Source organism: Pseudopipra pipra, chromosome 3 (genome assembly GCF_036250125.1).
Source record: "Pseudopipra pipra isolate bDixPip1 chromosome 3, bDixPip1.hap1, whole genome shotgun sequence".
Lineage (NCBI taxonomy): Eukaryota > Metazoa > Chordata > Aves > Passeriformes > Pipridae > Pseudopipra > Pseudopipra pipra.
Window position 1 is genome coordinate 32,827,830 of NC_087551.1, and position 27,800 is coordinate 32,855,629.

The 27,800-nt window shown below is 37.9% G+C and overlaps 1 protein-coding gene across 9 annotated transcripts in view; it reads right to left on the bottom strand.

Moving 5' to 3' along the window:
- Positions 1-27,800, bottom strand: part of LTBP1 (latent transforming growth factor beta binding protein 1) — a 192,408-nt gene that overhangs the window by 90,759 nt on the left and 73,849 nt on the right. For 8 of the 9 annotated variants that reach the window (XM_064648549.1, XM_064648548.1, XM_064648554.1 and 5 more), the window contains 2 exons: positions 12,957-13,181; positions 10,378-10,655 (listed from right to left, as the gene is read on the bottom strand). In XM_064648549.1, the coding sequence (XP_064504619.1) occupies positions 10,378-10,655; positions 12,957-13,181 (503 nt within the window). The remainder of the gene's footprint in view (positions 1-10,377; positions 10,656-12,956; positions 13,182-27,800) is intronic. The other variant, XM_064648552.1, reaches the window with a different exon arrangement.

Here is a 27,800-nt window from a genome sequence, read left to right on the forward strand (position 1 = left end):
AATTGTCTCAAACACCTAATTACTCTCTTAGAGAAAGACAAAAAGTATGACTATGGTTTTTGTGTTATTTCCTACTAAATAGCCTCAATTTCCCATCAACTTCTGTTTAATGTTTATGATCAGTTACTGAAAACTGCCAAATTTAACGACAGATTCTGCTGCTCAGACACTGAAGATAACACATGTAAGATGACTAAAGTTGAAATTAGTGATGTCTGTGTTACTCCAAAGAACTCTCTCCCTCCCCATGCAAATATTCAAATTAATCATGCAATAATTTCTGAGGGCAATTGTCATTCCCCGCATCAATAATTTCCTTATTCTGCTTTTTATTAAAAAGAATACTAATTTCCAGAAGTTTACGAGGTACTAATTATGTTCTTGACTTCTGCAATTTTCTTCCATTTCTCATGGTAAAGAAAGCTTAAATGTATTTCAGATGCAGATGTTAAAAAAACCAAAACATCTAAACTTGCCAATCAGGTATAAAATGTAACGCACAATGCACAGGAGAAGTTCACAACAGCTGCCCTTAGTAATACTTTCAAAGCAAATGCTGTTATAAATAAGCACTGCAGCAAACAATTCAATGTGCCAAAGTGTGACTCTTCAGTACAGAGTGAATAGACTTTCCCTAATCTAACTCTGCTTTCTGACAGCATATAAACCTCTGACCCAAATGCTCACGGCCACTTAGCTTTCGGTTCAAGATAGCTGGCTCATCCTATGCCACAGGCTGTGGCCTTGCAGTTGCTTTCACTTCAGCTAGTAACCTAGTCACTCTGCAGTTCAGATTATGCTGAATGCACAGGCACTGACAGCCTCCTCCAACTTTTCTAAAATTTTTCTAATGTGCTCTTGATCATGAGCCAATGATGTTTCTGAAGCAGAGTTACTCTCTGTAGCTTCATAGTGTGACTAGTAACAGGATAGCAAGCTACCCCACAGCAGGGTTCTGACTCATCAGAGGGTCCCCTCTGCATGGGGAGGGCTAGCAAGGCATCATCCCAGCCATCTTCTCTATCCCTTTCTCACAGATACTACCCCCAGGCACCTCCTGAAATATCTCTGCAACAAAGCAGCCCCAGTACACTATTTAAACATCAAACTGCAACGTGCAGCCTGCAGCAGCTCAGGACTTAATGCACGTGAAATTTAGACATCTGTCAAGGGATGTGCAAGAAGCTGGAAGCATCCTCCATCTTAATGACAGCCACACATGTCAAAGTGGCACTACGGCAACTTAGCACAGTTATGGTGTGCCTCTGTACACCACCCACATACAGGGTACCACCACTTGTGCTTTGAGTCTTGTTTTAGGGTGACACATGAACAGCAAAAACAAGAGTGGCCAAAAAGATTCAGAAAGACTGCTCAGTTATTGTGCAACTTTAGGAGTCTATTTTCAATTGCTGTCTGCAGAGGGTCTGGTGACAAATTTTCCGATGTTGCAGGGGGTGAGAAACAGTCCTCGCCTGGATGGTTTTTGGCTGTGTTAAAGCAGCAAAGTATCTAAGCAAGTCTCACCTTCCAGATACTGGCCCAGGCTTACATTATATGAACTCATCTTTCAGCTGTCTTGCACTAGACTGACCATTCCTGATCAGTCAGAGTCTGCTGAGTTGTTTCCAGAAGCAACTCTCAGCCTGGTACTTCACAAAGACTATCAAGATGCACAAATGGGGAATTCTGCACAACTCCCTCTGCTGTAGCAGCTCGGCTGTTTTGAAAACTGGAACTAGCTCTTCCAAGTGCCCCTAGCTAGATGATATACAGATTGTGCTGCAGTTCCCAGAAGCTTAAAAATCTTTCAGCTGGAGAATACTCATAATACTTCCTCCAAGTGGCTACACTAAAACTTAGAGAATTCATATTACATCCTTAAACAATGCTGGTTTTCTCAACCTGTGTCCCAGGTGAGCATGCTCCAAGAAGGACCATTTTACATTATAACCACAGCTATTCAGTTTTACTTTATAATTACAGATGCTCAGCCCTTTTCCTAGAACTGAGACTGCTTTTTCAAAGCCACTTATTGAAGTCGTATACTGTGGCTGTTATCAAGAGCCAGCTAAAGCATGTTGCACTCAACTCTTCTTCCCCCAGTGTATCTTGCTTTTACAACTCTCCTCTTTCTGAGAAAAAGTAGAAGGAATCAAGGTTGGTGCTGCACCTCCCCTTAGGATCTCAGAAATGGAGCCTTTGGGCAGTGAGGCACATTACCTAAAACCCAGTGTTTCTCTTCAAGGTCAAAAGCCTCAAGGACACATTCCAGCAGTTCACATGTGTCAAGGCAAGATTCCACTAACCTGAGAGCCAACATTGCATCATGAACTGGCCCTTCCCCCCCCCCCCGAATAGAAAAGGTGCCATTTAATATTAATAAATTAAAAACATAAAAAGTAAAGAAGGATGGGAGGAAAATAAAGTAGTGGAGGAGGAGGAAGATGAACTGAAGCCTACTTATAGTTTAGGTGTGGTGCTACAGCATTTGCACTCTACCAAAAATCATGATCTCTGTGGTCATAACTTTTTCAAATTTCCATATAAAAACCATGAGCAAAAATAAGGATGCCAAAGTCTGAGTCATCTGGCAATTGTAGTTTGTAGTCCTGTCAGTAAAAACTGGCAATGATTAAAGCTGCTGCTCCCACTGCCTCTATGGTGAATTAAAGCTTGAAGAATCAATGATAATTTGGTTAACATCCAGATCATTGTAGAAACTGGCCAGTGAGAAAAAGCAACTGCCACACGGGACTCCCAGTGCTGTAAGATCTGTGTAATTTTGGAGCTATGTATCAGAAAACATGACTGCTCTGCAGAGTCCTAATCCAAGCAGAAACAAAGAGTTCTTCTACGCCTAGTAAACCCCGATTTTTCTGATACATCTAATAGTGCTTCAGATACTCTCAACGCTCAAGTCACTGCACAGTTTTCTAGCCCGCTGCATTTTCTTAAGGTACTCTCCCCCTTTCATAACCCTTAAGCATCTATAAACTGAAGCTCTGTTTCTACAAGTCTCAAAAACTTTTGTAAGTAATTTCTATCCACTTAAAAAGTCTTACCCACTTCCTATTACCAAGAAGAACTCATTGGTTTTTCAGCCAGTCTTTTCCAGTCTCTGAGTCACAAGTGACTGGAAACATCACTTTGGGGAATTCACAACTATTTTTTAGTTTATCTGACCATTCAACACAACTCCAACACACACACACAAAAGCCTAAAATAAGCAGGAAAGCTAAACAGGCATACAGCTTGACTGTCCATGAAGATAATGCCATTCCCTAAGCTTAGGTTTACACCTTTCTGTCAATCATCTTACATATACTTTAAACTAATCTAGTCTGTATTCCTGAGGGGTCCTGGAAAAGAGAACAGATTTTCATGAATGGTAGCTCTGCCACAAGCTTACTTGATCAGAAGGCAAAGAAGTCATGAAGGTTTCATATAAAAGAGTCCAACTGTGCTGAAAGAGGCTCAGCAGTAGCAGCAGTATGATGCACACATGGTACTGCTATAAAACAAAGTTCTTCCTGGGTAAAGAGCTCACAGACACTGAAAGTATTGTTTCGAATCCACATATTTTTCCCCATGCGTGCCTGGGCTTCTGTGCCAATATTTTATATAACTGAAGGAAGTACTGAATATTCCCACTGGAAGACTGAAATTCTGGCTGACCCTGTGCTGGTGCACGAAGGCCACCCCAAGCCACATCACCTCTTTATTACTCTGTCCAGATTACAGCCTCTGCCCCATTTCCACAGTCTTGGAGTGCTAACAGTTGTGTACTGCCACCAGGGTTTCATGTGTTTTCCAATGCCAAGGGAAAAGGAAGGATTATATCCTTGAAATCCCTCTGCTAAGGCAGTAGAGGAAATTTATTCTGTAAAGTGCAGTAGGGAGCCCAGTCTGGCAATTAGTCTCAGGGCAACCACAGAGGATTTTGCCCAGGGGACCACAGCATTTCCTGGGACTCAGACACCTGCGTGACCCATCCACAAATCCCTGTCACAAGCTGTTAGTTAAAACCACAGTACAGGCATAAATAAAGGGGTGTCATACGATTAACTATGATTGAAATTGATAGGTGCTTTGCCTGACTTAATAGCTAATGACTCCGGGATTCAGCTCAAAAGACTGTATTTCACATACCACAATAGGAGAAGTGAATGGATACACTGTTTAACTTTCTGTAAACTATTCAACAGGCACAGACCTCGGATTCTTGCTTCTTTTTTTTTTTTTCCCTATAGGCACGACAAACAGAGTAAGAAACCTCAAACTTAGTAAACTGCATTACTGAAACCATTAACGAACAAACTTAATTAGCTTACTGACCATCTGAATGACAGGTTGTTACAAATGAGTATTATCCCATGTACCACTGGCTCACTAACAGGCATTGTCTCATAAGCAGAGGAGAGAAACTTAAATATTTCCAGACTTTCTAGAAGAACTGGTAAAGAATTTGTTTTGGCTTAAACAGAACATTCTTCATAGGCAACTAAAAATTATCCAGCTTCCTTCTATTTGAGTAATTAAAACAGTGTTTGGAGTTTTTGGTATCTGATACATCTTTAATCTTCTGATATTTCAGAGTATTGATCTTGCAAAGAAACTATTGCGAATGAAGCATTAATCCTGGAAATGAATCCACACCAATTTCTGACAGTCTATTTGTTTAAGAACTTCAGAAGCCAAACCATGAGCTTCAAGGAATTCCAGACAGTTATTTTATTTTATGAGATGGTATTTTTGAGACTATTCTAAAGAAAAAAGGTTTTAAAAGTGCTCTAAGAGAACAAGTACCAGTATGAAGTACAAAACCGTATAATTTTTCCTGCCTAAAGAATATAAGAAATAAAGAAATAAAGTTCATTTCATACAGCTGTCACAAAATGAAAATATCTGAAATTTACCTCCATAGGAAATGTTTTGTTAAATCTCAAGTTCAACAGGAATACTTATACAGTTGAATGAATAACTTCAAATGGCATATTACTACTGTAATCACCTCTGCAGTATATACACTATGATCATGTTGCATACAGCAGTATCAATATGTTAGGTTAGGCATTAAGAGCTATCAACACATTTTTGATTTCTAACTCAAAAACTTTGCTGCCTTTGTTTAATATTTCCCATTTGAAAAACTCATCAATTATCTAAGTCCAGTTCCTAAACACTTTATGTATATTCTCAAAGTTAAGTACCCGATCAGCATATGTCCTTGGTTGAATAAGGTTACGTAAATGCTTAATGATTTGCAGTCAGAATCTTGACCATGATACAAGTTGGTAATTTCTGACCTTTTCCAGCTGCCACCAGTCACTTGGCTTATTTTGTATTCTACCAAGTCTGACAGCAGACAGAAGTGTGTTGCTCAAACAAAACCAAATGTTTCCTGTAAAAGACATTACTGAAACACAGTATTAAATAAACCATTTCCATAGAAATTTATCCCGCTTGAGATGCTGATTAACTAACATCTGTTGATCAAGCATGCTAAGCAGCATTTGAAACACATTTGAACACATATGTGCACTGAAAAATGGACAGCCTTTGTAATTTTCAATAAAGTCTTTCCTAGTGTTCACCATTAACGTTATTTAGCTTAATTAAAACAATTAATCTATCAAGATGTGCTTCTATTGTCTGCTATAGGTGTCATATTGTGATTTGATTCCTAACCATAGGAAAACACATGAATATACTTAGTTAACACTTCAAAGTGGTCTTAAGGGGTGAGAAAAGCAGTGCTTAACCATCTCTATATGAAGTTTGACAGATAGCAGGCATCTGCATTCTTTTCTTGATTTAAATGCAAAGTCACCATATGCAAAATCAACAGGACTCAAGAATATCAATACAATGTTTACTAGACGCACCACTGACACTGTATAAGTTTTTTAGGAAATAAGATATTCTGTGTCGTAAGGCATTTTTGTTAGAATTAAAATAAAAATCTGCAGAAAAAAAAGAAGATAAACATAATCTCCCTTATTTACTTGCTTTTTAAATACGACCTAGAGAATCAGTGGTCTAAGATGACCAATTCCTTGGATTTCAGAAAAAAAGGACTACATGGCTGTAAAACATCTTTCAGGACAAGTCTCCATGTCCAGTCTCCAGCTTTTGAAGGCACCATAACATACAGTGCTCTCCAGAAATTTATTGTTTTCCATCTTAAGTGGGACTTCAGTCTACTGCTTCCACTGTGTTCATTTCCCAACTTCAAGTCTCTATGTTCTCTGCATTATTTTCTATATAACAAGGTGCAAGTTTAGGTAAAGGTTTGTTTCCTATATCTTTATGACAACAGAAAGTTTCTGCCCTGCAGCTTAACTGTTAGTTTATGATATACCTTGCAGAAACATTTCGGGTACTAGGAAAGCCATACTTTTGTATGTGAGATATCATAGTAAGCTATCATGTGACATGGTAAGTTACCCTGGAGCAATCACCATTAACATATTCTAGAGGAGAAATAATTGCTAAGTATTTCACTAGAGAAAAGAGAGGCAGCCAAGAAAAGTGAACTGACTTAAGTACAAAAGAGAACCATCCAAAACACTATTTTTTCTTGTATTATTTTTTAAAAATTCAAATATTAATACTATTTTTATAGTTCTCTTTCCACTTTATTTACCAGTGCTGAGAACACTTCAGAAAACAGTCACAGTTAAGCAACACATACATACACATGTATATGTATTTATGAAAACGTGTCTTTATTTATCTATTCTAATCAAACTAGGAAATTTCATTCCTCTAGCCCCTCTCTGTCCTCTAAGCTTGTAGACTGACATCTTTTCACACATCTTTTACTAGCCTCTTCTCACCATTGCTGCCTTTGTTTACAGTCACTTATGATACTACAGACAGCTAAGCGAATAGAAGGTCTAGAAGAATTTCTATGTCAGTAATTAAAAGTCATCGGAGGCCTGATAACATGACCAGATTCTTTAACTATCTGTACCATAACGTCCTCTGAGCTTCAGTTCAACGTGGCTCCAGTTGCTCACTTTAACAGTATGCATTCAGTTGGAAATTCACTGCAGAAAACACACTGTGTTGGAATTTGAGTATAGCGACTATCCTACTGTTTTTGAATGAGATACATTAAGGGAATTTAACTAAGGTGGGGTGAGAAAGAATGTGCTGGGAGATGAAAAATATTCCACGGAAGGTTGTGAGAAAAACCTCCGAGCACTATAATCAAAGGACCTGTAATTGAAGAGCAGCTGAAATTTGAGGAAGAAGGAGAGAACGAGAGATGAAGGGAAACACAGAATGGCAGAAGTTACACATTCACACAAAACCACGAAAGAGATTCTGATACTTTTTTAATCTTGTGCTTTTAGCCTGGACCAGAGTCCTTACTAACTTGGTTGATTTGCTTACAAGAGGCCACACACATATCCTTCCATCAATCTGCTCTATACACAGTAAATTCATCTCTGGTCCCAGGATATTTAATAAAACATTTCTGAAGCCAAGTACACAATCCACCCTGCAAAAAAATGTATAAAAACTGACGATTGTTGAACAGAGTATGGATATCAAAATTATCCAGCATCGACTCCAGAAAGGACTTGCAAAACATTGTTCCTAACAGGGAAACCTCAATTTAGTATCTCATCTGAACAGATAAAGAGAACCCTCAAATATAGCAAAGCAAATATGAAGGAAACAAAAAAACTAATTCTTTTAGAATAAATCTATTTAAAAGTAAAAAAAATTAAGTGTTTTTCCCAGTTCAAGGTATATTTAACATACAAATAAATAATATGCACTGCCTGAGTGCGGGAAAAACAACATTTCAGATTCAAATTTGAATAGTCGACAAGTCACTTAGATCTATATGTATGGCAAGGTCTTAAATGAATGCTCTACAAAATGCCATCCTAGAACTCCAATTCTAAATTGATCCATTTAAATTACATAACAAAAGGCATATCTGAAATCCTTACTATGCTCTTCTTCAAGACTGACATTGAAAGGATCGATGAAATCTGTAAAAAATGAGAACATGCGCTATTCTAAAGTAGGAGGCACTACCCTTTCTTGAGAGCACTGCAAAGACACATTTTTCCAGGGGAATACTGAAAAAAAAATTATCAAAATTGGTGACTAAGCATTTAGTAGGATTGCAAGTCAGACATGAGGGCAATGGAAGCATATTTTCCCTTTTCTCCTCCTTTAAAAGGAGCGAGCTACTGTCTTCCAGAGAGCGATGAGTAAATTTTAGTTTTAAAACCATTGTAATGTGAGGGGCAGGCATAGGACACAAAGTTTTGGTATGTCATTCAAAATGCCTCGCTTATGCATGCCTCAGAAACAACACACAGGAAATGATCAAGCATGAGAGGTAGGAGATAAAAGACAGAGCACCTATTGCCAAGTGTAAGACCAAGGAAGGAATTTTGGATTCCTCTATATATGAGTACAAATAGAACTACAAATAGATACTAAACAACTATTAATTATCATAATTATTTCCAGATTTTTATGACTGTGCATCATAATGCCATGTTAGATTGCTCATTCTTAGGAAACAGAGAGAAATGGTTGTTTGACACAGGCCCTGCTTCATTTTGTCATGTGAAATCCATGAACTTTCTTTTGAACATGCGCTTCAACAGCTGTCAAAGAAAAAACTGAAGTTTTTACTATTCCTTAAACAGACAAGCACAAAGAGCTCATCAGCGTAAATTAATTGCAGATCCCAAATCAGGCGTTCAAGAATTAGTGAATACCAGCCTATAACATTCCATACTCAAACTTAACCCTGGTGTTTTAGAAATATTTTCGGTGCATTATGACATTTAAATTTGCTTCTTCCACAGCATTTTTCAGAATGAATTATTTGTCATTGCCCTCATGAGATGGTCTAGCATGGTCTAGTGGGGGACGTTGGGACTACATGATCTTTAAGGTCCCTTCCAACCCCTTAACATTCTATGATTCCAGAAGGTAACTGCTATCACTACTTACCATCTAACGACTACACTACATTGCCATCACCCAGGTCTGACAGCATCCTGCTTCTACTCCTGTCTGTTCCCCATTACCGCTCCTTTTCAAAGTCTCTTTCTTGCCCATTTGTGAGTCAGGGAGTGAGGTCTCTTCTTTCTTTTTTTTTTTTTGTTTTTAAACTGGGGGCCAGGGTGTTGCACACTGCTTAAGAGCCTTTAAAAAATTTCAGTGACAGCTCAAAGAAACAGGTAGAAGATACACTTGTAAAGGGCACTTTGCTGTAGTCCAGCATTTCAGGGAAGATGGGTGCCATCCCTCTGAGGGGAAGGCAGACCATGGTGAAATCTTTGGATAATTTTGCTGCCAACATCTTACAAATGTTTGTGGAATATACTGAAAATAGATATAATTTCAGATGTTTGAAAATTGGCTAACTTTGGGTACATATTACTGGAAGGACTGAAAGTAGAGTGGCATTTGTGATAAATTTAAAATTCAAATCTTCAATTATAAAGTTGTAATTTTTTAGCCTGAGAAAAACAACATATTCATTCTCTAACATTGCCTCCCAAAACAAGTGATTTTTCTGAAACCTCTCACAAAATTTCAGTCTGAGGCACACATTCAGCTTAAAAACACTGGATTTGCAAAGTTAAATTTCAGCATGGTGATAAGCAATAAATAACAGGATTTTACTAACTTTTTAACAGTCTCTTCACATATCCTTATCATCTCAGTGTATATTTAAATATATATGCAAAAATAAAACTGTGTATCTTGTGAAAATGCTTTCAGGAGCTGAAAGAAGATACACAATTTTGGATAGTCATATGCAAAACTTGATGTAAAAAATTATTTCTAACTGAACTAAGGTTTTTCTACCCCATTCAATGGTCATATTTCAACAGATTCAAAACATTACCCTACAATACTGTAAAACACATAGAGATGCTGAATAGGAATTTTCATAAAAATGGCAACTGCTTAAAAAATACTGGCTGTTGAGATATATACGCAAAAAGACTCATTAAACCAAAGGACAGGAAAAACTGTGGAAAATGGTGTAATCTTAGTTGTTCAATCAGGGAAGTTAGAGATTGGATTTAAGTCATGGGTTTTTTTTGATTTGGAGAAATAGCTTATAAATGGAGAAGTTGTGGCTAGAATAACTGAAATCAAAATGTCAGGATTCCAAGACTGTTGAAAATAAAGACAGTAGCCTGAAGGAGAAAGAGGTTCAGAAAAATTTTGTAAGAATTTTACATTCTCAAAATAATTTTCTTTCAGAAAACAATGTCAAATGCGTCCTTTCCCAGCAATTGGTGAATTTTTTTTCATTCTTCTATAATATTGTTTTAAAGCTACCTGTCTTAAAAGCCTTAGCAAACATTTCTTACCTGCGTCCCAACAGTCTCCTGAAAGCAGCGCCCAAGCTGAGTTTTAACTGAAACAGGAAACATATGAGGAATGGGTTGTTGATTTGTGTAAGTTGTATGTCCTTTCTGGGTCTTCTGATATGGAAGACCTTGGTAAGAGACCTGTGGATGTACTGGCTGAGGTACTTTCGCTTTTTGTCCTGTTGATGTGCTGTCAACTCTTGAAACTTGATGGATCTGAACTGAGGCTTCTGGGGGATGTTTCACATGGATATTCACTATGTTAGGAGGGAACTTCACTAAAATAATTGAAGGAAAAACATATAAAAAAATTGGTAATAAAATATGTGAAAAATATATCTTAGGCACCTCTAAGACATTTCTTTTTTGTACATCAGAATTTTTACAGAGTGCCTTTAAGCAACTGAAATATAAATGAAGACCAAATTTGGGGGTTAGAGGGAAGGCTGAAAGAATGCATAGAGCCTCACTAACAAAGCAAGAAAATGAAAACTCTTCACACAGGAAAGAACAACATTATAAGATTGTAAAGACTGCTACATAAACATGGATGTCCAAATTGGCTGGTCTGACATTAATATTTGTGGTCATACTGTGTAATAAGAATCCCATTCAAAGTTCCAGAATTCAAACTCTACTGAGTTATTTTTGGATATATAGTAAGTTTTATTTTCTTTTTCAGATCCATCATCTTTCTCTGGAACACAGAAAAAGCTTCAGATTTCAACCCTTCACCTTTATGTACCTGCCAAGTCCTGAGATTGCCCCTGCAAGAGTTGCCAGCATCTGAACCATCTAAAATCACCACTCCCTTTGTTGAACTTTGAATTCAGGGTTTGGCAGATAAAGACGGAGGAAATTATTTTCAGATACTTCCATTTTTAAATACGGTTGTAGTTTTAAGTCTGGGTATGTAGACTGAGACCCTCCAGTCAATGTAACCTGCACAGAAGTGCTTATGACCCTCAGGCCTCTTTTCACTGGAACACAAAATGCCCTTTAAAGATGTAATTCAAATTATTACTGGAGTGGGCAGGGAGAAGAGGTGTGTAAAAAGTTTTATAGTTTGCAAGCTGCATAACAAAGTTAGCGTTTCCTGTGTCTGGGTCAATCTCCCATGTCATACATTTTTATGTATGAAGAGGAATCCCTTCAACTAGTTTCTCTAGCTGCTAAATCTAAAAAATATCTTAGTCCTCAAAAGAAATCACTAATTGCTCTACTTTAATCTATCAATCCAACCAGAGATGTTCAGATGCTGAAAATTTAGGCTGGGTCCTCCCATGCAGTATTACTATCACAATCCTCTCCAGGTCTTGGATCACTGCCTAGATGCGTTGATTTTTATTTCTGCCAGCCATTTCAGGATTGTTTTACTATTTCCTTTAAAGAAATGAAATATTCCTCTCTCAACAATCCAACATTCTCATTTGTGCATTGAAAGAGAAGAAAAGGCATTGTGACTGCTAATGGTTCCTATGAGGACTTAAAGGTCTGATTCAAGAGATCAGACTCTTTAGCAATGAGAAACCTATTGTGCATTTTAAGAGAGGAACTCTAGATCTGAAAAACAACTGCATCTTAAAAATTTGGGTTTTATGGTCCACCATATTGTCTAAAATTATTTCATCTCTAATTACATAGGCACAGAAATATATTGCTGCTCTGCTAAATGTTTAGGTAATTATAGTCTCTTCTTCTGACTGAGCAGATACTCAAAAGTACTTGTAAAATATTGCGTTTCCAGGATACTGTCAACTCTTCCTTCACAGCTATGTCACTTTCTGAAAACAGAATTACTACATTAGATTATATTTATCACAAACATATAAATAGTTTGGCTTGTTTTAGCAAAGTTTTTCAGGAACTAGTTGCCAGCAACTGAGTCTCCTCACATCTTTACCTATTTATTTTGCTTTTATTCAGAGGTACCAACCTTGGAGAGCTAATTGTAAAATTATCCTTGACAAAAAAAAAAAAAACAAACAAAAAAATCAAGCTGACTACTCAAACAAACAAACAAACAAACAAACGTCACATTATTTCATATGTTGTGAATCTGACTTGCAGGGGTCTCTCCATATAGACAGGATCCCACCCAGATAAAATGCTACCTACTGTCATAGGACATACAAGAGACAAATTCAACACTTCTCTTCAAAGTCATTAGAACGTGTCACCTCACCAAAAAAGTACTAAGGAAAACAGAATCTGAAGCTGAATGAACTTGGAATGACCTGCAACTCTCTGTCTAGGTATACTGCAATTTATGGACTCTGTTCAGCCACAACCATTATCTTTTTGAACAGGTCTACACTTCTGGAAGAAACCCCCTTGACTCTGCAATCTGTATTAAATTGCACCATAAGGCAAAGTAAATTTACTTAAAAACTCTTTTCAATACCACTATTATTTCTTAGTGCTTCAGTCATCGAGCAAAATATGTTCCAGTCATTCTGGTAAGCTCACAATTTAAGTTGTGGTGTCAATCTCCAGTACAGGTAGGTGTATCACTATTGTTACTAGCTGAATACCCAAAGCTAGTTAAAGGAAAAAATATTTAACAAAGAAGAAGTTACCTTTTACACCTTGTTGTCCAGACATCGTCAGTGGTAAAGTATGAGTAGAATGGATAACTTGTGATCCTACAGCCTTGTTCACCTGTTGCGGGTGATGGTAGTGTTTTGGAGAAGTGGCAGTCTGCACAGGGATCTGACAAAGTTTACCAGTGTAATTAGGAGGGCACTGGCATTTATCTCTAGAACTACACTGGCCTCCATTCATGCATGGAAGATGGCAAATCACTGAAACAAAAACAGAAAGAAAAATTTTGTTAATGAGTTTAACTTTAGTATTATCTGACCACATACCACAGAAAAGTTGAGGAGGAAAGGAATAGGGCTGGAGGCCTTTGTTCTTCTGACATTTGAGGAATGACTATCCATCTTTTAGTTGCCTTGTGGTAGAACCATTTCCCTTCCCCTCCTTGAGACTTCTATCTGGTTTTCACCTTCCTTCCATTACAAACCCTCCTTTTGAACTCTGCCTTGTTCTCATCTTCTTTGCATGTCAAAGCACATTCTTCTCTTAGCTATCCCAGCTATTTTATTTCAATATGCTATTAAGCATATTGAAATGGTGCCTGGCTACACCTCTTATTCACCCTTCAGTACAGGTACTCTTACTTTGTCAGCCTCCCATTTCTGAAAATCCTGGACCACTTACATTTCCCTGGAAGGCTGGGAAAAACACTCATCAGAGCGTAGACAGTACTGGGGACAAATTTTCCACTTTCACTTTAAGCCTTGGTTGTTCTCTAGAAAACTATTTCTCACTGAGTATCTGAATTTTTGTTTAACATTTCTCTCTCAGATAAAAGAAGCTAATTTGCAACCACCCATGAAGATCATAAAAATATCAAGAGATTCTACTCAAATGATTTCAGAAAAAAATTCCAAAGTACTAAAATACAAAGACTCCAATATAAAGACAAGGGTAATTACTTCTGCGCCAGCTAGCACTCGCACATCTACACCAATATAAATTACGAGATGAAACATAAAAAATGTCAACATCAAATGAAAACTATTTCTTAACTCAGAGATACAAACAGTAATAGGCATGGTTCAGTACTTTCTAAAAATATGATGTAGGACTTTATAATGTATCACAATCTAGCTGAGCTGTCAGCATTTTCAAAAACTAAATGATGTGAAAACAACAGGAAAAATACCATAAGTTTTTGTTCAAGACAAGTAAGGTCATTTTTTCAGAAATCAAATATTACTTGAGAAATAATATAGAGTATCCATTTGTCAGATTTAAGATAAAGTCTGACTTTTGAGAATAAATTAATTAAAATATTTACAGTAATCATGGCATTTCACTGGACTGGTATTGCTCGGTCTATAGTGAATTATCACAAAAATGAGAAACTGTAGATAATGCAAGGTAATTAAGAACCTAGTGCTCATTATTCCAAGTGCTGTTACCTCTGGACAACCATAGACTATTACTAGTGTGAATACCATAGAAGGTCAGTACTGGAAAAGGAACCTGTGTGTTGTGTGTCACAAGAAGACAAAGTAAGACGCTCAGCAGCCCAAGGAGTTCCAACCTAGCTGCGTAATTCCCTTGGCCCAGGAAGTGTGCTCAAGAAACAGTACAATCAACCTGGCCTGTCACAGATGGTGCCTGATTGCCAGATAAGGCCAGGAACAAATGTAAACAGTCAGAACTGTTTTTCCAATGTACTCTGCAAATGTATATTTAATATTTTTCTTCTCTTATCTCGTATTTTAAATTCACATAAACTGACTGAAAGTACTTCAAGCTGTAGGACTGTGCTAGCAGGCCTTGTTGATGCTGGAAGGCTGTCCATGCCAGTGCAAGCCTCACTTTTTTGGATCCCAATCCATGTTGGGACTTTATCTAAGTGTATAAAAGATGTCCTTACAGAACTGCTGTTACTTCAGGGCAAAATGAAGGGAGGTCAACCCCAGGAGTAAATAAAGCATGACAGCTCTCTCGCTCTCTCTCTGGTACCATTTCTTCCTGAGCAGCCATAAACAAGCGGATGTGCTGTAGTGGAGATAACATTAAAAGTACTGAAATTCTTTTTAAGATGTGCCTGAGCAAGGTTGAACACTAAGGTGTTTTTTCTGCAAAAGTAACATCACATAATGAAACAGTGCAAAATAGCATTAAGGGGGAAGCAGTTTGGTGTTTGAATGAAGTGCCTTGAAACATAGGCAAACAGAAATAGTCTCCCTATGGAATTCATTGAGTGCAAGAAGTCTAACCCATAGATTTTCTTCTCACCCTCTCCAGCCTCAAGGCAACAAGGTAACATGCAAAATACATATTTTAAATAATATAAGTATACCCAGTATTTCTACCAAAAATAAATTAGTTTCTTCTGACCTCCTGTTCCTATAAAGCAGGTGGTATCTAGAAGGCCAAGTTGTGTAGGTATCTCTGCATTACAGGGTACTCTTCAGGCACTCCTCTCCTGCAGTAGTCCATCGGGTATTGAATGAATGGACATGTCAAAAGCTTTGCTTAAAGCAAAAAGTTTGTGCTAAAAATACTGAGAAGGAAGATGCCAATAGAAAAGAGTGTGTCCATTCCCTTTTCATAACTGGCAAACAGTTGTGTGGATATTCACACAAATAACTTGTACAAATAAGTGAAAACGAATAAGTCTAAAAGGTCTTGTATGGGGTAAATATTAAAGAATTTTTAATGCCTCAATATTAACACATAACAGGAAATAAAAATTCCAAGCTGCCCACATTAACACATGGTACAAATCACTCAGTCAACTGATACTGATTTACATCTCTTGAACGTCTGGCCTGTATGAGGAATGAACTTTCAATGAGAATACATGAAATCTATTCTGAGAATACAAAATTCTGTAATAAAAATTTTAAATTCTGAAATATACAACTGTACATTAAATTCAGCCATGTAAAAACAAATAGGACGTAATCTCCAGGCTAAACTGGACAATTTCAAATGGCAAATATTACAAGAACTTAAAAAAAAAAAAAAGCTAACCAAAACACAACCCCTCCCCCAAACAAACAAACACCACCCACACTGAAATAAAATTTCTGCTAATTTTAAATAGATGTAAGCAGCACACACACTTCCTGTGTTATTTCCTCAAGTAGTTTATGGCCAGGAGAAGGGGCTACATAACTGGTGCTGGAAATCACAGGCACACAACTTCACTAGAGCTGGAATTACACAGAGACCATCTGAGAAAAGTGAGCTGGAGGAGGGTAAGCCTCTGAAAAAGCAAAGGAAGGAAACTCTACTTTTCCTTGACAAGGGTCTGGGAACCTCAGTTTAGTAAAGACCAAGGAGCCCTGGGGAAAAGACCATTTAAGATAGGAACAAAATACAAAGCCAGGGTATGTTTGAACAGCTAAACCTCTGATGTGAGATTTTGCTTTGTTTTGTCTTGTCATTGACCTTAAAGGACTTAAACAGAACAGCAGAATACTGCCTGAGGCATAGGGGACATTCCCGACAAAAAACAGACCCATGTGCTGAGAGAGACCATTAGAAGATGTCCGGTTTGCTCATATGTTCACAACCAGCATTCAGACAAAGGGCACTGGTTCTCACTTGGCTGTTGCCATTTCCTCTGAAAAGGAAAAAAAAGGAAATAAAAATACCCATTATGGTGCAAAACCCTCTAGCTTCTTAGAGCCTGACAAAAATATGAAGATAGGTCACATAAGATGAGAAGAAATTTCAGTTCCTGTGTGGGTATCTTACAGATAAAGCAAAGAAAGTATTAATGGACCTAAGAAAGGCAACAAATTCCTCATTTGGGTCTGCTGTAAGCTAAGTCTCTCAATGGTCTCTTAAGGAACAGCCAACATATGACTGAACAAACTTAATTATTTTTTACCATAAATGAACATACATCCTTTAGAAATGTGGAGACAGCTTTAAAAAAATACAAACATTTTACGTATTCTTTCCATTACTGGGAATTTAATTGGCAAGCTTTGATTTCTCTGGCACCCAAAAGCCTTAGCTCTTTTCAGTCTGGCAGAGTTTGGTGGGTATTGCTGTTTGAAATGAGCCAAGCAGAGAAGGTGCATCAAGAAGCCCCCACAGGGAGTCTCTGAGAGGCTCAAGGCACAGAAAAAGAACATTTGCAAGATGAATCCCAATAAAGCTGCCACAGCTACAGGTTGGAAACACAAGAACAGGGCATGAAATCATCAACAAAACAGCTAAGAAACCACTGATACACTAATACACTGATAAACTTTGTCCATGTAATTACATAATCTAATTTGTTTTCGATACTCAAACAACCTTGAACAGCTCCAGATAAATTAATTTAATCAAGTCCAAATGGTTTCATATAATCAAAACAATGTGTAACAAAACAAATTCCAAGCACCTAAATCCTCCTAATTCTTAATAAATAGCCCATGCTTACCCAAACAAGCCCTTAGGATAGATGGAAACTCCCTTCCTGTAACAGTGTTTGAGAAAGTTAAGAAGGTGCTTTGAAATGTTCCTCATCTGACTCTCCAAATTCCTTTTCTTTTACACCTCAGGGAACACAAGAGTTTCTGTCCCACTTTCCCTCACCGCTCTTTGCCTTTTCTACTTACATGCTATCAGCTATTCAAGTGTAACACTATTCACAATTACGTCAACAGGCTCTCCAAGGAAAACTCTGAACTGCTCATTTATATTACAGTATTTCCATTGGATGCCTCACAAAGAGCACATTAATTTTGTCTATGAGTACTACAGTTATCCAGCATTACTACATGCCCCACAGCTGTTAGGGCATCTTTCATCCATCCTGTTACTTAGTACACCAAAAGTGCAGGGACTAGTACACAGTTCTACCCAACATATATTTTCACAGGAAAGCAGGGATGGCATCCACTGAGGGGAAGCAACACTCTTGTAAATACAGTGCTTCTAAACACCACAAATTTTAGGTAAAAGTTGAAAACCAGAGGTGCCACATATAGGTCTGTGCAATCGCTCTAAACTTAGTTCTTTCTAATTGCAGAAACTCTAACAATAACTCACAAAAGGCACAGAGGCATGAACTACACTAATGATGCTATCCTCCCGTTTAGACTCTTCCCTACATCTTACCTGCTGCCCCTTAACTTTCTAATTGATTCATCCTAAATTATTTTCTCTTCAGATTCGTGGCTGTAATTCAGAAGTGTCAAGTAAAGATGCGGCAAATTAAAAAAAATCATTATTCGGTTATTTTAGTAACATTAAGACAACCTTGATATTACAAACTTGTGCTTAGGGAAGTAAAGAGAAAAAGAAATCTTTAAGTGGCCTTAGTAGTATTATATCTCTATATTCACCTCTGAATTCATCCTAATGTTTGTATTTTGACAACTTTTAACATAAACATTCTATTGCAATAACAAAACACAATTTTAAAAAATAAATCTGATGGCAAGGGCTCCAGTAGCAGGCTCAGAGAAAACCAAGAGAGTTAGCCACAAAGAACAGTCCTGAAAGAAGTTTAACATTTCTAAAATACTATCAAGCTTTTCTGCATATAAATAGTTTTCTGTATGCAAAATTATTTTCTTACATTTCCACTGTCAGCATTATTTTTTTAAAAAATGACAACACCAGGGGTAAAAATGCAGAACAATGACATCTCTCAGGAATACATATAACCACTTATTATTAACATCTTACACTCACACAAAACAGTATTAATGCTAAGCTGCATTTCAGGAGTCATTTTGCTGGTTTGCAACTGAGTGCACATGACATTTCAAGAGTGTTAACATTAAAGACATAAGCAAACATCGGAGTCCAAGGATGAACTCAATAATGAACTCTTGAGCAAGAGATTGAATCACATTCAAGTTATGACAACTGTCTTTACTCTGCTCTAGCCCAACCACAATCATACCTGACCCTGTAAAGAAGACCAATGCAGCAGGTTGCATCTAAAAATCCCAGAGTAAGGAGATGTCTGTACACGACACATGTACACACCTTCCTTTATATTATATTGATCCTCTTCTTTATCTAGAAACTACTAACAAGGATACTTGAGTCTTTGAATGTTTTTTGGATTTTTTTTTTCTGTAAAGAGCACCCTAAACTTCTACACAGTATGAGAATATGATGCTTTTTAAAATGTATTGCTTAAGGGAGAATGTAAAATGTCCTACAGCTGCATCTCTCATCACACAACAGATGAAATACTCAATTTCAGTGTGAGGAATCCAGGCAAAACAATTAAGGGGGAAAGAGTCTTAGCCTCAATCTCTTGCCAGTGGTGTAACACAGCGTTTGCTTGCCAATTTCTGAGGACATACCACACCTGGGCCCTTTCTGAGATGGACTAAACATTGCTGAGCTTGAGATTCTAGTTTCCTTTACTTCAAAGGCTCAGTAACGTAAACAGAAGACTACTTAGATACATCTTGCAGTGTGTGAAATTGATAAATATTTTAGAAATCTAGTTTTTGTTGATCCAACATGGATTTATCTTTTTAAAGGAGAGGAAAGAACACATTATCCTTTTCACAAAGCATGACATTTCATCCTTTCAGCCCCTTTGTTAGGAACACTACCTTGAATTTAACAGTTCTCATGTACTAGATGATACCTATGTCTACTTTAAACCATCTCTAACCAGTATTTCTAGTTACTAACATTCCAGAAAGTAATCAGGCATTTCTGTATAATGCACATATGTTAGACAGATTGGTTCTACACACAAAGCAAACAGCTACTGAATCCTTCTGCTTTTATTCTAGTAATTTTATAAATGTAACTGCCTTATCTGCCATACCCACTACTGGATTTCTTCTCATACAATATTTAATGTTTACCCTGAAATATTTTTCTGTGAATTCTTTAGCTATCTCTATCAACTTTCTATATTGAATAACTTTTAGTTTATACTTACCACTATTTCCCCACCTTCCACTTGTCATCAGTGATCTCACTGTATCCCACTCATCTTTACAAAATTATGTCTTCCTTCTTTCTTGCTGAACCATGACCGAACACTTTCAAAAGTAATTCCCATCTTTTCATACTTTTTTTTCCCCTGATCAATTCTACTTTTAATCTTTGATCGTCAAAAAATCCTTACTGAAGAAAAATCACATAGCCCATGGTAATCTCACGAGGTTTAACAAGACCAAGTGTAAGGTGCTGCACCTGGGTCGGGGCAACCAAGAGGGACTCTCAGGTGCTTGTGGATAAGAGGCTGGACGTGAGCTGGCAATGCCCTCTCACAGTCCAGAAAGCCAATTGTGTCCTGGGCTGCATCAAAATAACCACAGGCAGCAGGTCGAGGGACGTGATTGTTCCCCCCTACTTCTCTCTTGTGAGACCCCACTTGGAGTACTGCATCCAGCTCTGGGGTCCCCTAAACAGGAAGGACCTAAGAGATCAAACTGGAATTGAGCCTTGAGAAGAAAAGGCTTCAGGATGACCTAATCACAGCCTTCCTAAAGGGAGCCTACAAGAAAGATGGAGAAGCCTTTTTACAAGGGCATGTAGTGACAGAGCAAGAGGGAATGGCTTCAAACTGAAAGTAGGTTTAGATTAGGTATTAGCAAGAAATTCTTCACTGTGAGAGTGGTAAGACGCTGGAACAGGTTGCTCAGAGAAGCTGTGGATGCCCCACCCCTGGAAGTGTTCAAGGCCAGGTTGGATGGGGCTTTGAGCAACCTGGTCTAGCGGAAAGTGTCCCTGCAGGGGAATGGAACTAAACAGTCTTTAAGGTCCCTTCCAACCTAAGCCATTCTATGATACACGAAGACTTGGAGAAAAATGCAGGTAGCTTTGAGGACTGGATTCAAAGCACTGTTGTTAGCTTGAATCTAGTCTCATGACTGAACTTGGTAGAGTCAAACCATGCAAATATCTTAAATCCTAATTGAAGGAATGTCTGTGATGCTACTTAACACAGTACTACACAGAAATTATAAAGTAGAAGAATGTATCACAACCTCAGATCACCTACATCTTCAGGAATTTTACACTTCATATCTCCCAACAGCAAACTTTCAATTTAAAAGTCATTCTCTAACTCAGCTGGTAAGTACAGGCTGTGCTTCTGGGAGGATCATTAATCTCCATGAGTAACTGAGCTTTATGTGATCTGCTGAAAGGCTGTCTAATTATTATCATCACTTAACGGCAGTGTCAATTCACTGTAAATAAGGTGCAGTTAGCATAACAAATTAGGTATACACTAGAAAAGAATAACTGTCCACTTAGGAAAAAGGAGGAGGGATGCTGAATTCATTCAGAATGGAAAGCTGTGAGATCCCACACAAGGAAAAATAGAATCAAACATGTATTGCCTTAGTTCTCTGTGTCTGTATTTATAGCAAGTCGACCAAATTTCTAAATCTCCATTGCCTCTAACATAAGTTTCAACATGCATGCTACCATTTTAGCTGTCTCAGTCTACATGTACATCCCACTATGTCTCGGTTTTCCAATTTAAAACAATACCAACAGCAGGGTATCATTCATTCTGTAATGGAGAATACAGTGTCAACTATGGGAGATCCCAATACTGACAACTGGGGAACACGTTCCATCATAAAGGACAAGGCTGCAATACAATTTACAGAAATATATATTTGTTGAGTGAGCATCATGATCAGCAAGAAATCCAGAATGAAGTGGGACAAGATAATTTCACTGTACTACTTACCTCTCTTCCTCAGTTTTAAACTCAGTACTTTAAAACACCTCAGGAAGAAGAATTGTCTTGGCAACTTGAAGAGGTACACAAAGTCAACCAAGAGACATCTGTATGGCCCCATATCTCATTGTATGTTTCAAGGGGATGGGAGTCTCACAGGACCTGTGTCACATCCTTCCAAACTCATGGGATAGGCCAGCTATCCTCAGACATGTAAAATGCAACCATAGGCCTGTGTATAGGTGACTGAAATAGCATCATCTGACCAACAGATGCCAAAAAACCTCCCGGTTACAGTGTGGAAAGAACAGGATGGCTGAAAAACAGTCTTAGAATATTCAAATGCTATCAGAAAAATAAAATGCATGCTCTGGTATGGAAAATGGCCTAAAGCTGTGGTTACTCAATATAGAAAGGGTATAGTAAAAATTATGGTAGTTGCAAAATGATTGACAGGAGGATTCTGACTCACTAAGAGGCACGATGCTCAGTCCCTCTTTGCTTAATCTGCTTCTAATATTCTCAGTATCAGAGATGATTCAGACACTATTTTTACAGGCAAGGAGACAGAGTGTTAAGGAGTCATCTGACTCACTCCTACCCTAATCATAGTTGGCAAATATATTATTTTATTAGAGCTCACCCTGATATACTGAGTATAACACTACAGTTAGGCTTAGAGTCAGAATACTAAGAAAAAACCCCAACCCACCCAGTTACTGTTTATCAGGAAATAATGCATTATAAATGGCCAACATCAGATCCTTGATAATTATGCTAATACATACAGAAAAGCTACTTCAGACATTTCTTCAGATTTCTGGTGTATTGATATTAATTTTCCTCTTTGTGCAAGACAAATGCAACTGAAATAAAGTAACTAGGGAAAGCTGGCTTTGAAAGTGTAACAAATTAGCACACTTCTTTAAAACAATTTCCTGCAGAATACAAAACAAATAGATTGCAAAATACCTTGCTGCGTATAAGGACTTTATAGGTATTAATTTAAGCAGTCCTGAATAACTTATTGCCATTGTGAAAGTGGGAACACTGAAATCAAGGTGCCCAGTGTCTGATGAAAACTAACCTTTCCTATGTTCCCAGGGCTTTCAAGACTTACTCTTTTTGTATAATGTTTTATGTGCCTTAGCATGTGTAATACTAACAAATATCAGTTAATGTTGTAACATACTCATTTTCATTAAAACAAGAATTCAACAGAAGGACAGGTAACAATGAAGAGCAGGCATCTTTATTGCTACAGGATCCTTCCAGACTACTTTTCCTTCAGGTATTAGCTGAGCAGCATTACCCACCTTAAAGGGCAACAGGATTAATTAGTAACTTGACCATAATGACACTAGGCTGTCATTGCTCATGTATTGTTATAATCTGATGAAGTCACTGATTCTCTGCTCTGACACCATTCTCCTATTAGGCTGTTTCCAAAAACGTACTGGGCTCTTGAATGGAGTAACACCCAGTAGTGTAAGACAGAGAAGAGAGCTGCTCCTTGACATCTAACTACTTGATTACCATCAGACAAAATAGAAAAATGTTCTGAGAAACATTTCAGTGATTGGGTATGCCTCTGCCATGCAAAGGCTCTGAAGACCACAGAAGCAGCAAGTTGACACTGGCTAGGGACATCAGCACCCTCACCATTTCTGGCAACTGAATAACAGATATTTAAGCTGATGTGCTGGTTTTGGCTTCACAGTGGCTAGTATGGGACTATGTTTTGGATTTCTACTGAACACACTGTTGATAATACAGAGATGGTTGTGTTACTGCTGATCAGAGCTTACACAGAGCCAAGGCCTTTTTTACTTTTCGTACTTCCACGCTGGCAAGAAGACTGAGGTTGCATAGAAAACTGGGAGGAGACACAGCTGGGACAGGTGACTCAAACTGACCAAAAGCATATTCTGTATCATGTGACATCATGTTCAGTATTTAAAGTGGGGGGAAGAAGGAGGAAGTGGGGGGATCTTCAGAGTGATGGTGTTTGTCTTCCCAAGTAACCATTACGTGTGATAGGGCCCTGATCTCCTGGAGTCAGCTGAACACCTGTCTGCTCATGGGAAGCAGTGAATTAATTTCTTGTTTACTTCACTTGTGTGCACAGCTTTTGCTATCCCTATTAAACTGTCTTCATCTCAACCCATAAGTTTTCCATCTTTTACCCTTCCAATTCTCTCCCTGATCCTGCTGGCGAGGGAGGGAGTGAGTGGCTGCGTGGTAAGTGGTTGCTAGCTGGGGTTAAACCAGAACTGCTGAGATTCATCCCATTTAATGCCTTCTTAAGCCATACAAGTTGAGAATGTTGCTACCTGAGGTTTCCTACTCTCTCAGGGAAGAGAAGCTTACCCAGCAGGCCATTCAGGACGTCCACAGGCCAACCTGCCACATGGGTGGCATTTCTCATGTGTCTTATCACCAACTACTAGGCTCCTGACTGAGGTACCTCAGTCTGAATTGGTGACTGAGATGAACTCCCAAACTTAGATCCAAATGGTCTATAAACACCGATCCACTGTATGCTGCCATACCACAAGACATCCTCCAACAACAGATTTATGTTTAGAATAGAAAAAGCCACAAAAACTACAGTCGTCACAAAAATTTCCAAACATCAGGGGACTGCTCTCTGATTACTGTAACATTACCACAGTGCTCGTTTTGGTGTGAAAAAGTTTACAAGAAGAATAAAGTAGGAATAGACTCTTTCAAGTGGATATTCATTAACAAATAATAGCTCATAATCCAGACCACCCTGGAATAGTTAAAAAACTTGAAAAACATAGGCTATCTATGATTTTCTGGCACTGGTTGCATCACAAGCAATTGGAAAGTTTTCCAGGGAGTTGACAGAATATGAGGATTGGGGAGGATATTATTCAGAGTTTGAGTAATAAATTAGATCATCAGAGACCAGTGAAATGCAAGAGATTCAAATCCTGGAGTTCTGAAGGAGGAAAGGAACAGGGTCACTGCTTGTGAGTAGGAAGGATAAAGGTTACTCAGTAGAGAACGTACAGTTGGAAATCCATAAAAAAACACACAACTTCTCCACTCATGGCGGTTCTTATAACAACACAAAATAGTTGTATAAAGCTGAGTAAACCTAAAATACAGTCAACGCTCTGCCTGCTCATGCCCATTTCCAAGCAATTTAACCAACTCCCCTGAGCTGTGTACAACCTCACTGACAAGCTTCACACCGTAGTGTTGTGTCCAGCCCTGTCTGCTGAAATGTGTGCAAGTACAGCAAAAAAAAATCCCTTTCCCCTCTTGCCATGACAGGCTTTCTATGTAACTCCGATTAGATGGAAAGAGGTGTTCTAGCAACTACATATATAGCATTGTGCTGGTTTTGGCTGGGGTGGAGTGGCTAGTATGAGGCTGAGTTTTGGATTTGTGCTGAACACAGGGTCGATAATACAGAGATGTTTTTGTTATGGCTAAGCCCCCTAAAGGGCTTACACAGAGGCAAGGCCTTTTCCACTTTTTGTACTGCTGTGCTGTCAAGGAAGTTGGGGGTGCACGGGAGGTTAGGAGGAGGCACAGCTAGGACAGGTGACCCCAAATGACCAAAGGGGTATTCCAGACCATATGACATCATGCTCAGTATATAAAGTAGGGGGAAGAAGGAGGAAGGAAGAGAGGTTTGGAGTGACTAAGGTTGTTCCCAAGTAACCTTTGTGCATGATGGGGCTCTGATCTCCTGGAGATAGCTGAACACCTGCCTGCCCACAGAAAGCAGTGAATTAATTCCTTGTTTTGCTTTGCTTGTTTGTGTGGATTTTGCTTTTCCCATCAAACTGTCTTTATTTCAACCCATAAGGTTTCTAGTTTTTACCCCTATGATTCTCTCCCCAGTCCTGCTTGTGGGGGAGTGAGCAACTGGCTGTGTGGGGCTTGGCTGCTGGCTGGGGTTAAACCACGACATGCATCTAACGTAACAGGCTGCATTTAATATAATCAAATGATAAGTAAGAGAGACATGAAGGACCGTACCAACTGTAAAAGGTAATATTACAGCTTATGCTATGAAGCTGGTCTCCCCTGGTTCCCTATACCAGCAGTTTCCAAAGTAGGGTGTGCTCACCCCAGACAGTGTGCAAGGCAATCTATCTGGATGCTGGAAAAAGTATGTTTTGTACCATTAATAAATAAAATAAATTTTCAAAACATTTTACTTTCTATTTTGTATATGGTTTATAATGTAGATGATATAGAGATCACATAGACATGATATATACAATAGTAGATTTATAGAATTTAGAAATATACATATATTAGGGGTGTATGTTCAAAAATATTTTACCAATAGGGACATGCAGTCAAAAAAATTTGGAGACCATTGCCCTATACAACCTATGGTTAGAGGCAGTCTCTCTTAGGGAGAAGTCAAAGAACTTATTCCTAAATTATGAGATGAAAATTTGCTGAAAGTTCTCCTAAACTTGAAATATCTGAATAATATAAAATATAGAAATTTGATTTAATAGCTCAGTTTATCATCTTTAAATTAAACTGAAAATGCAACCAACATGGCAAATCAACAAAGTATTTGGCTGAATAAAACACAGATGAGAAATACTCTGACTGGGTTTCTTAAAACTCAACCCTCTTCCTGTGCAATCAGAAAATATCAAATTTTCTTTTTATTTATTGAATGTACCTAAAGACTTTGTAAGAAGTTTGTAAAAAAAAAAAAAAAGTTTACAGTTCCCATAGACTTCAACTTGATTCCCATTAATAAATCCCTGGTTGAAAATTCAGTTCCCCTTTTTTAACAGTTTTTATGGACATTTTATAGATACATAGAAAACCCAAAGAACTTAAATGTATGCATAATGAAGATAGAGTCCATGTTCCAAAAGAAAGATCCAGAAATCTCAGGGCCTTTACACTAAAAAATAGGCCTCTCAATTTACAGTGATGCTCAAATCTAAGAACCAATTAAAGGTGGAATGGATAGATGAAAGTTATATGGGCTACATAGTACAGTGACTGGGGAATTCTCTGGAGCAGAATACACTAAACAAGAATAAACAGGAGAGAGGCTGAATGGGGAAAGACTGTGATCAGTAGAGCAGCTTGCTTCCTTCTGATTGCGCTATGTCCAGAAGGACACATTAAATACAAACGCATTTGCTAAGAAATCTATCCATGATAAATGTCATATTTTAACAGTAGAGAAATTTTTCAGACTCTTTCTTCTGTACTTGCATAATTCAAAGGCAACTTTTTTTTAAGCCAAAGTGGGCATATACTTGGTCTTCAGTGAGGTATGTGCAAAGCCATTTAGTTTAGTAATAACAAAATTATAGTTGTACAAGGTGGTGTGTTTATTTGAATATGCAACAATGTAATCACTCAAATAAATGCACTCTTAGTTCTCTTTTTACAGTACTTCAAATCAGATGAACATAAACTAATCCCTATAAATTAAAACCATATACAGTAAAATAAAACATTATGCATTTTAACTTTGTGTTCTGTTTTGCTTTAACTTTGAGGGAAACATACTCCATGTGTTTTTGAATGGCTGCAGGTGTGGATTTTGTACCATTTCCATTTGTGGTTTTTCCTATGACTGCACATCCAAAAACTGTGTTCTCTGTAATATACAGTTTGGGGAGTACTTTGAGAGCAGATGGACTTTTGCTTCACAGTGATGGCCTGAAGCCCTTAAGGTGAGCAAGGGAGTGGAAATGAGCTGCTAACAGGCTTGTCTAAGTTCAACTTCATTAAAATCATCTGACAGAACAATCTCTTTTCTTTAAATTATCATCTGGCCCCCATTAGAATCAGAGGTAAAGATGTCAATTTAGAATAATTATTTTAAGATTATGAAGAAAGAGCTCACAGATGCTGTAAGCATCTATGGTAGAAACCAGAACTATTTGTTGATGACAAGTACCAATAAATACAAGGGGGAAAGAAATCATGCCTTCTTAACAGATGTGGATATCAATGGCAACAAAATCCTTAAAATACAATTTTTCTTTGTAATTTGAGTATTGATGGAGCATAACTGAAAATGCATTAAAACCCTGAGTGTTGCTCAGACTACAGAATGGTACATTTACATTACAGAGTAGAACTTTAGTCCACTAGTAGTTCAGATTAGGAAAGCCTATACTGAACTACCGGGACTGTAAGTAAATTAATAATTAATTCTGTTGTGTGTTCAAATTTA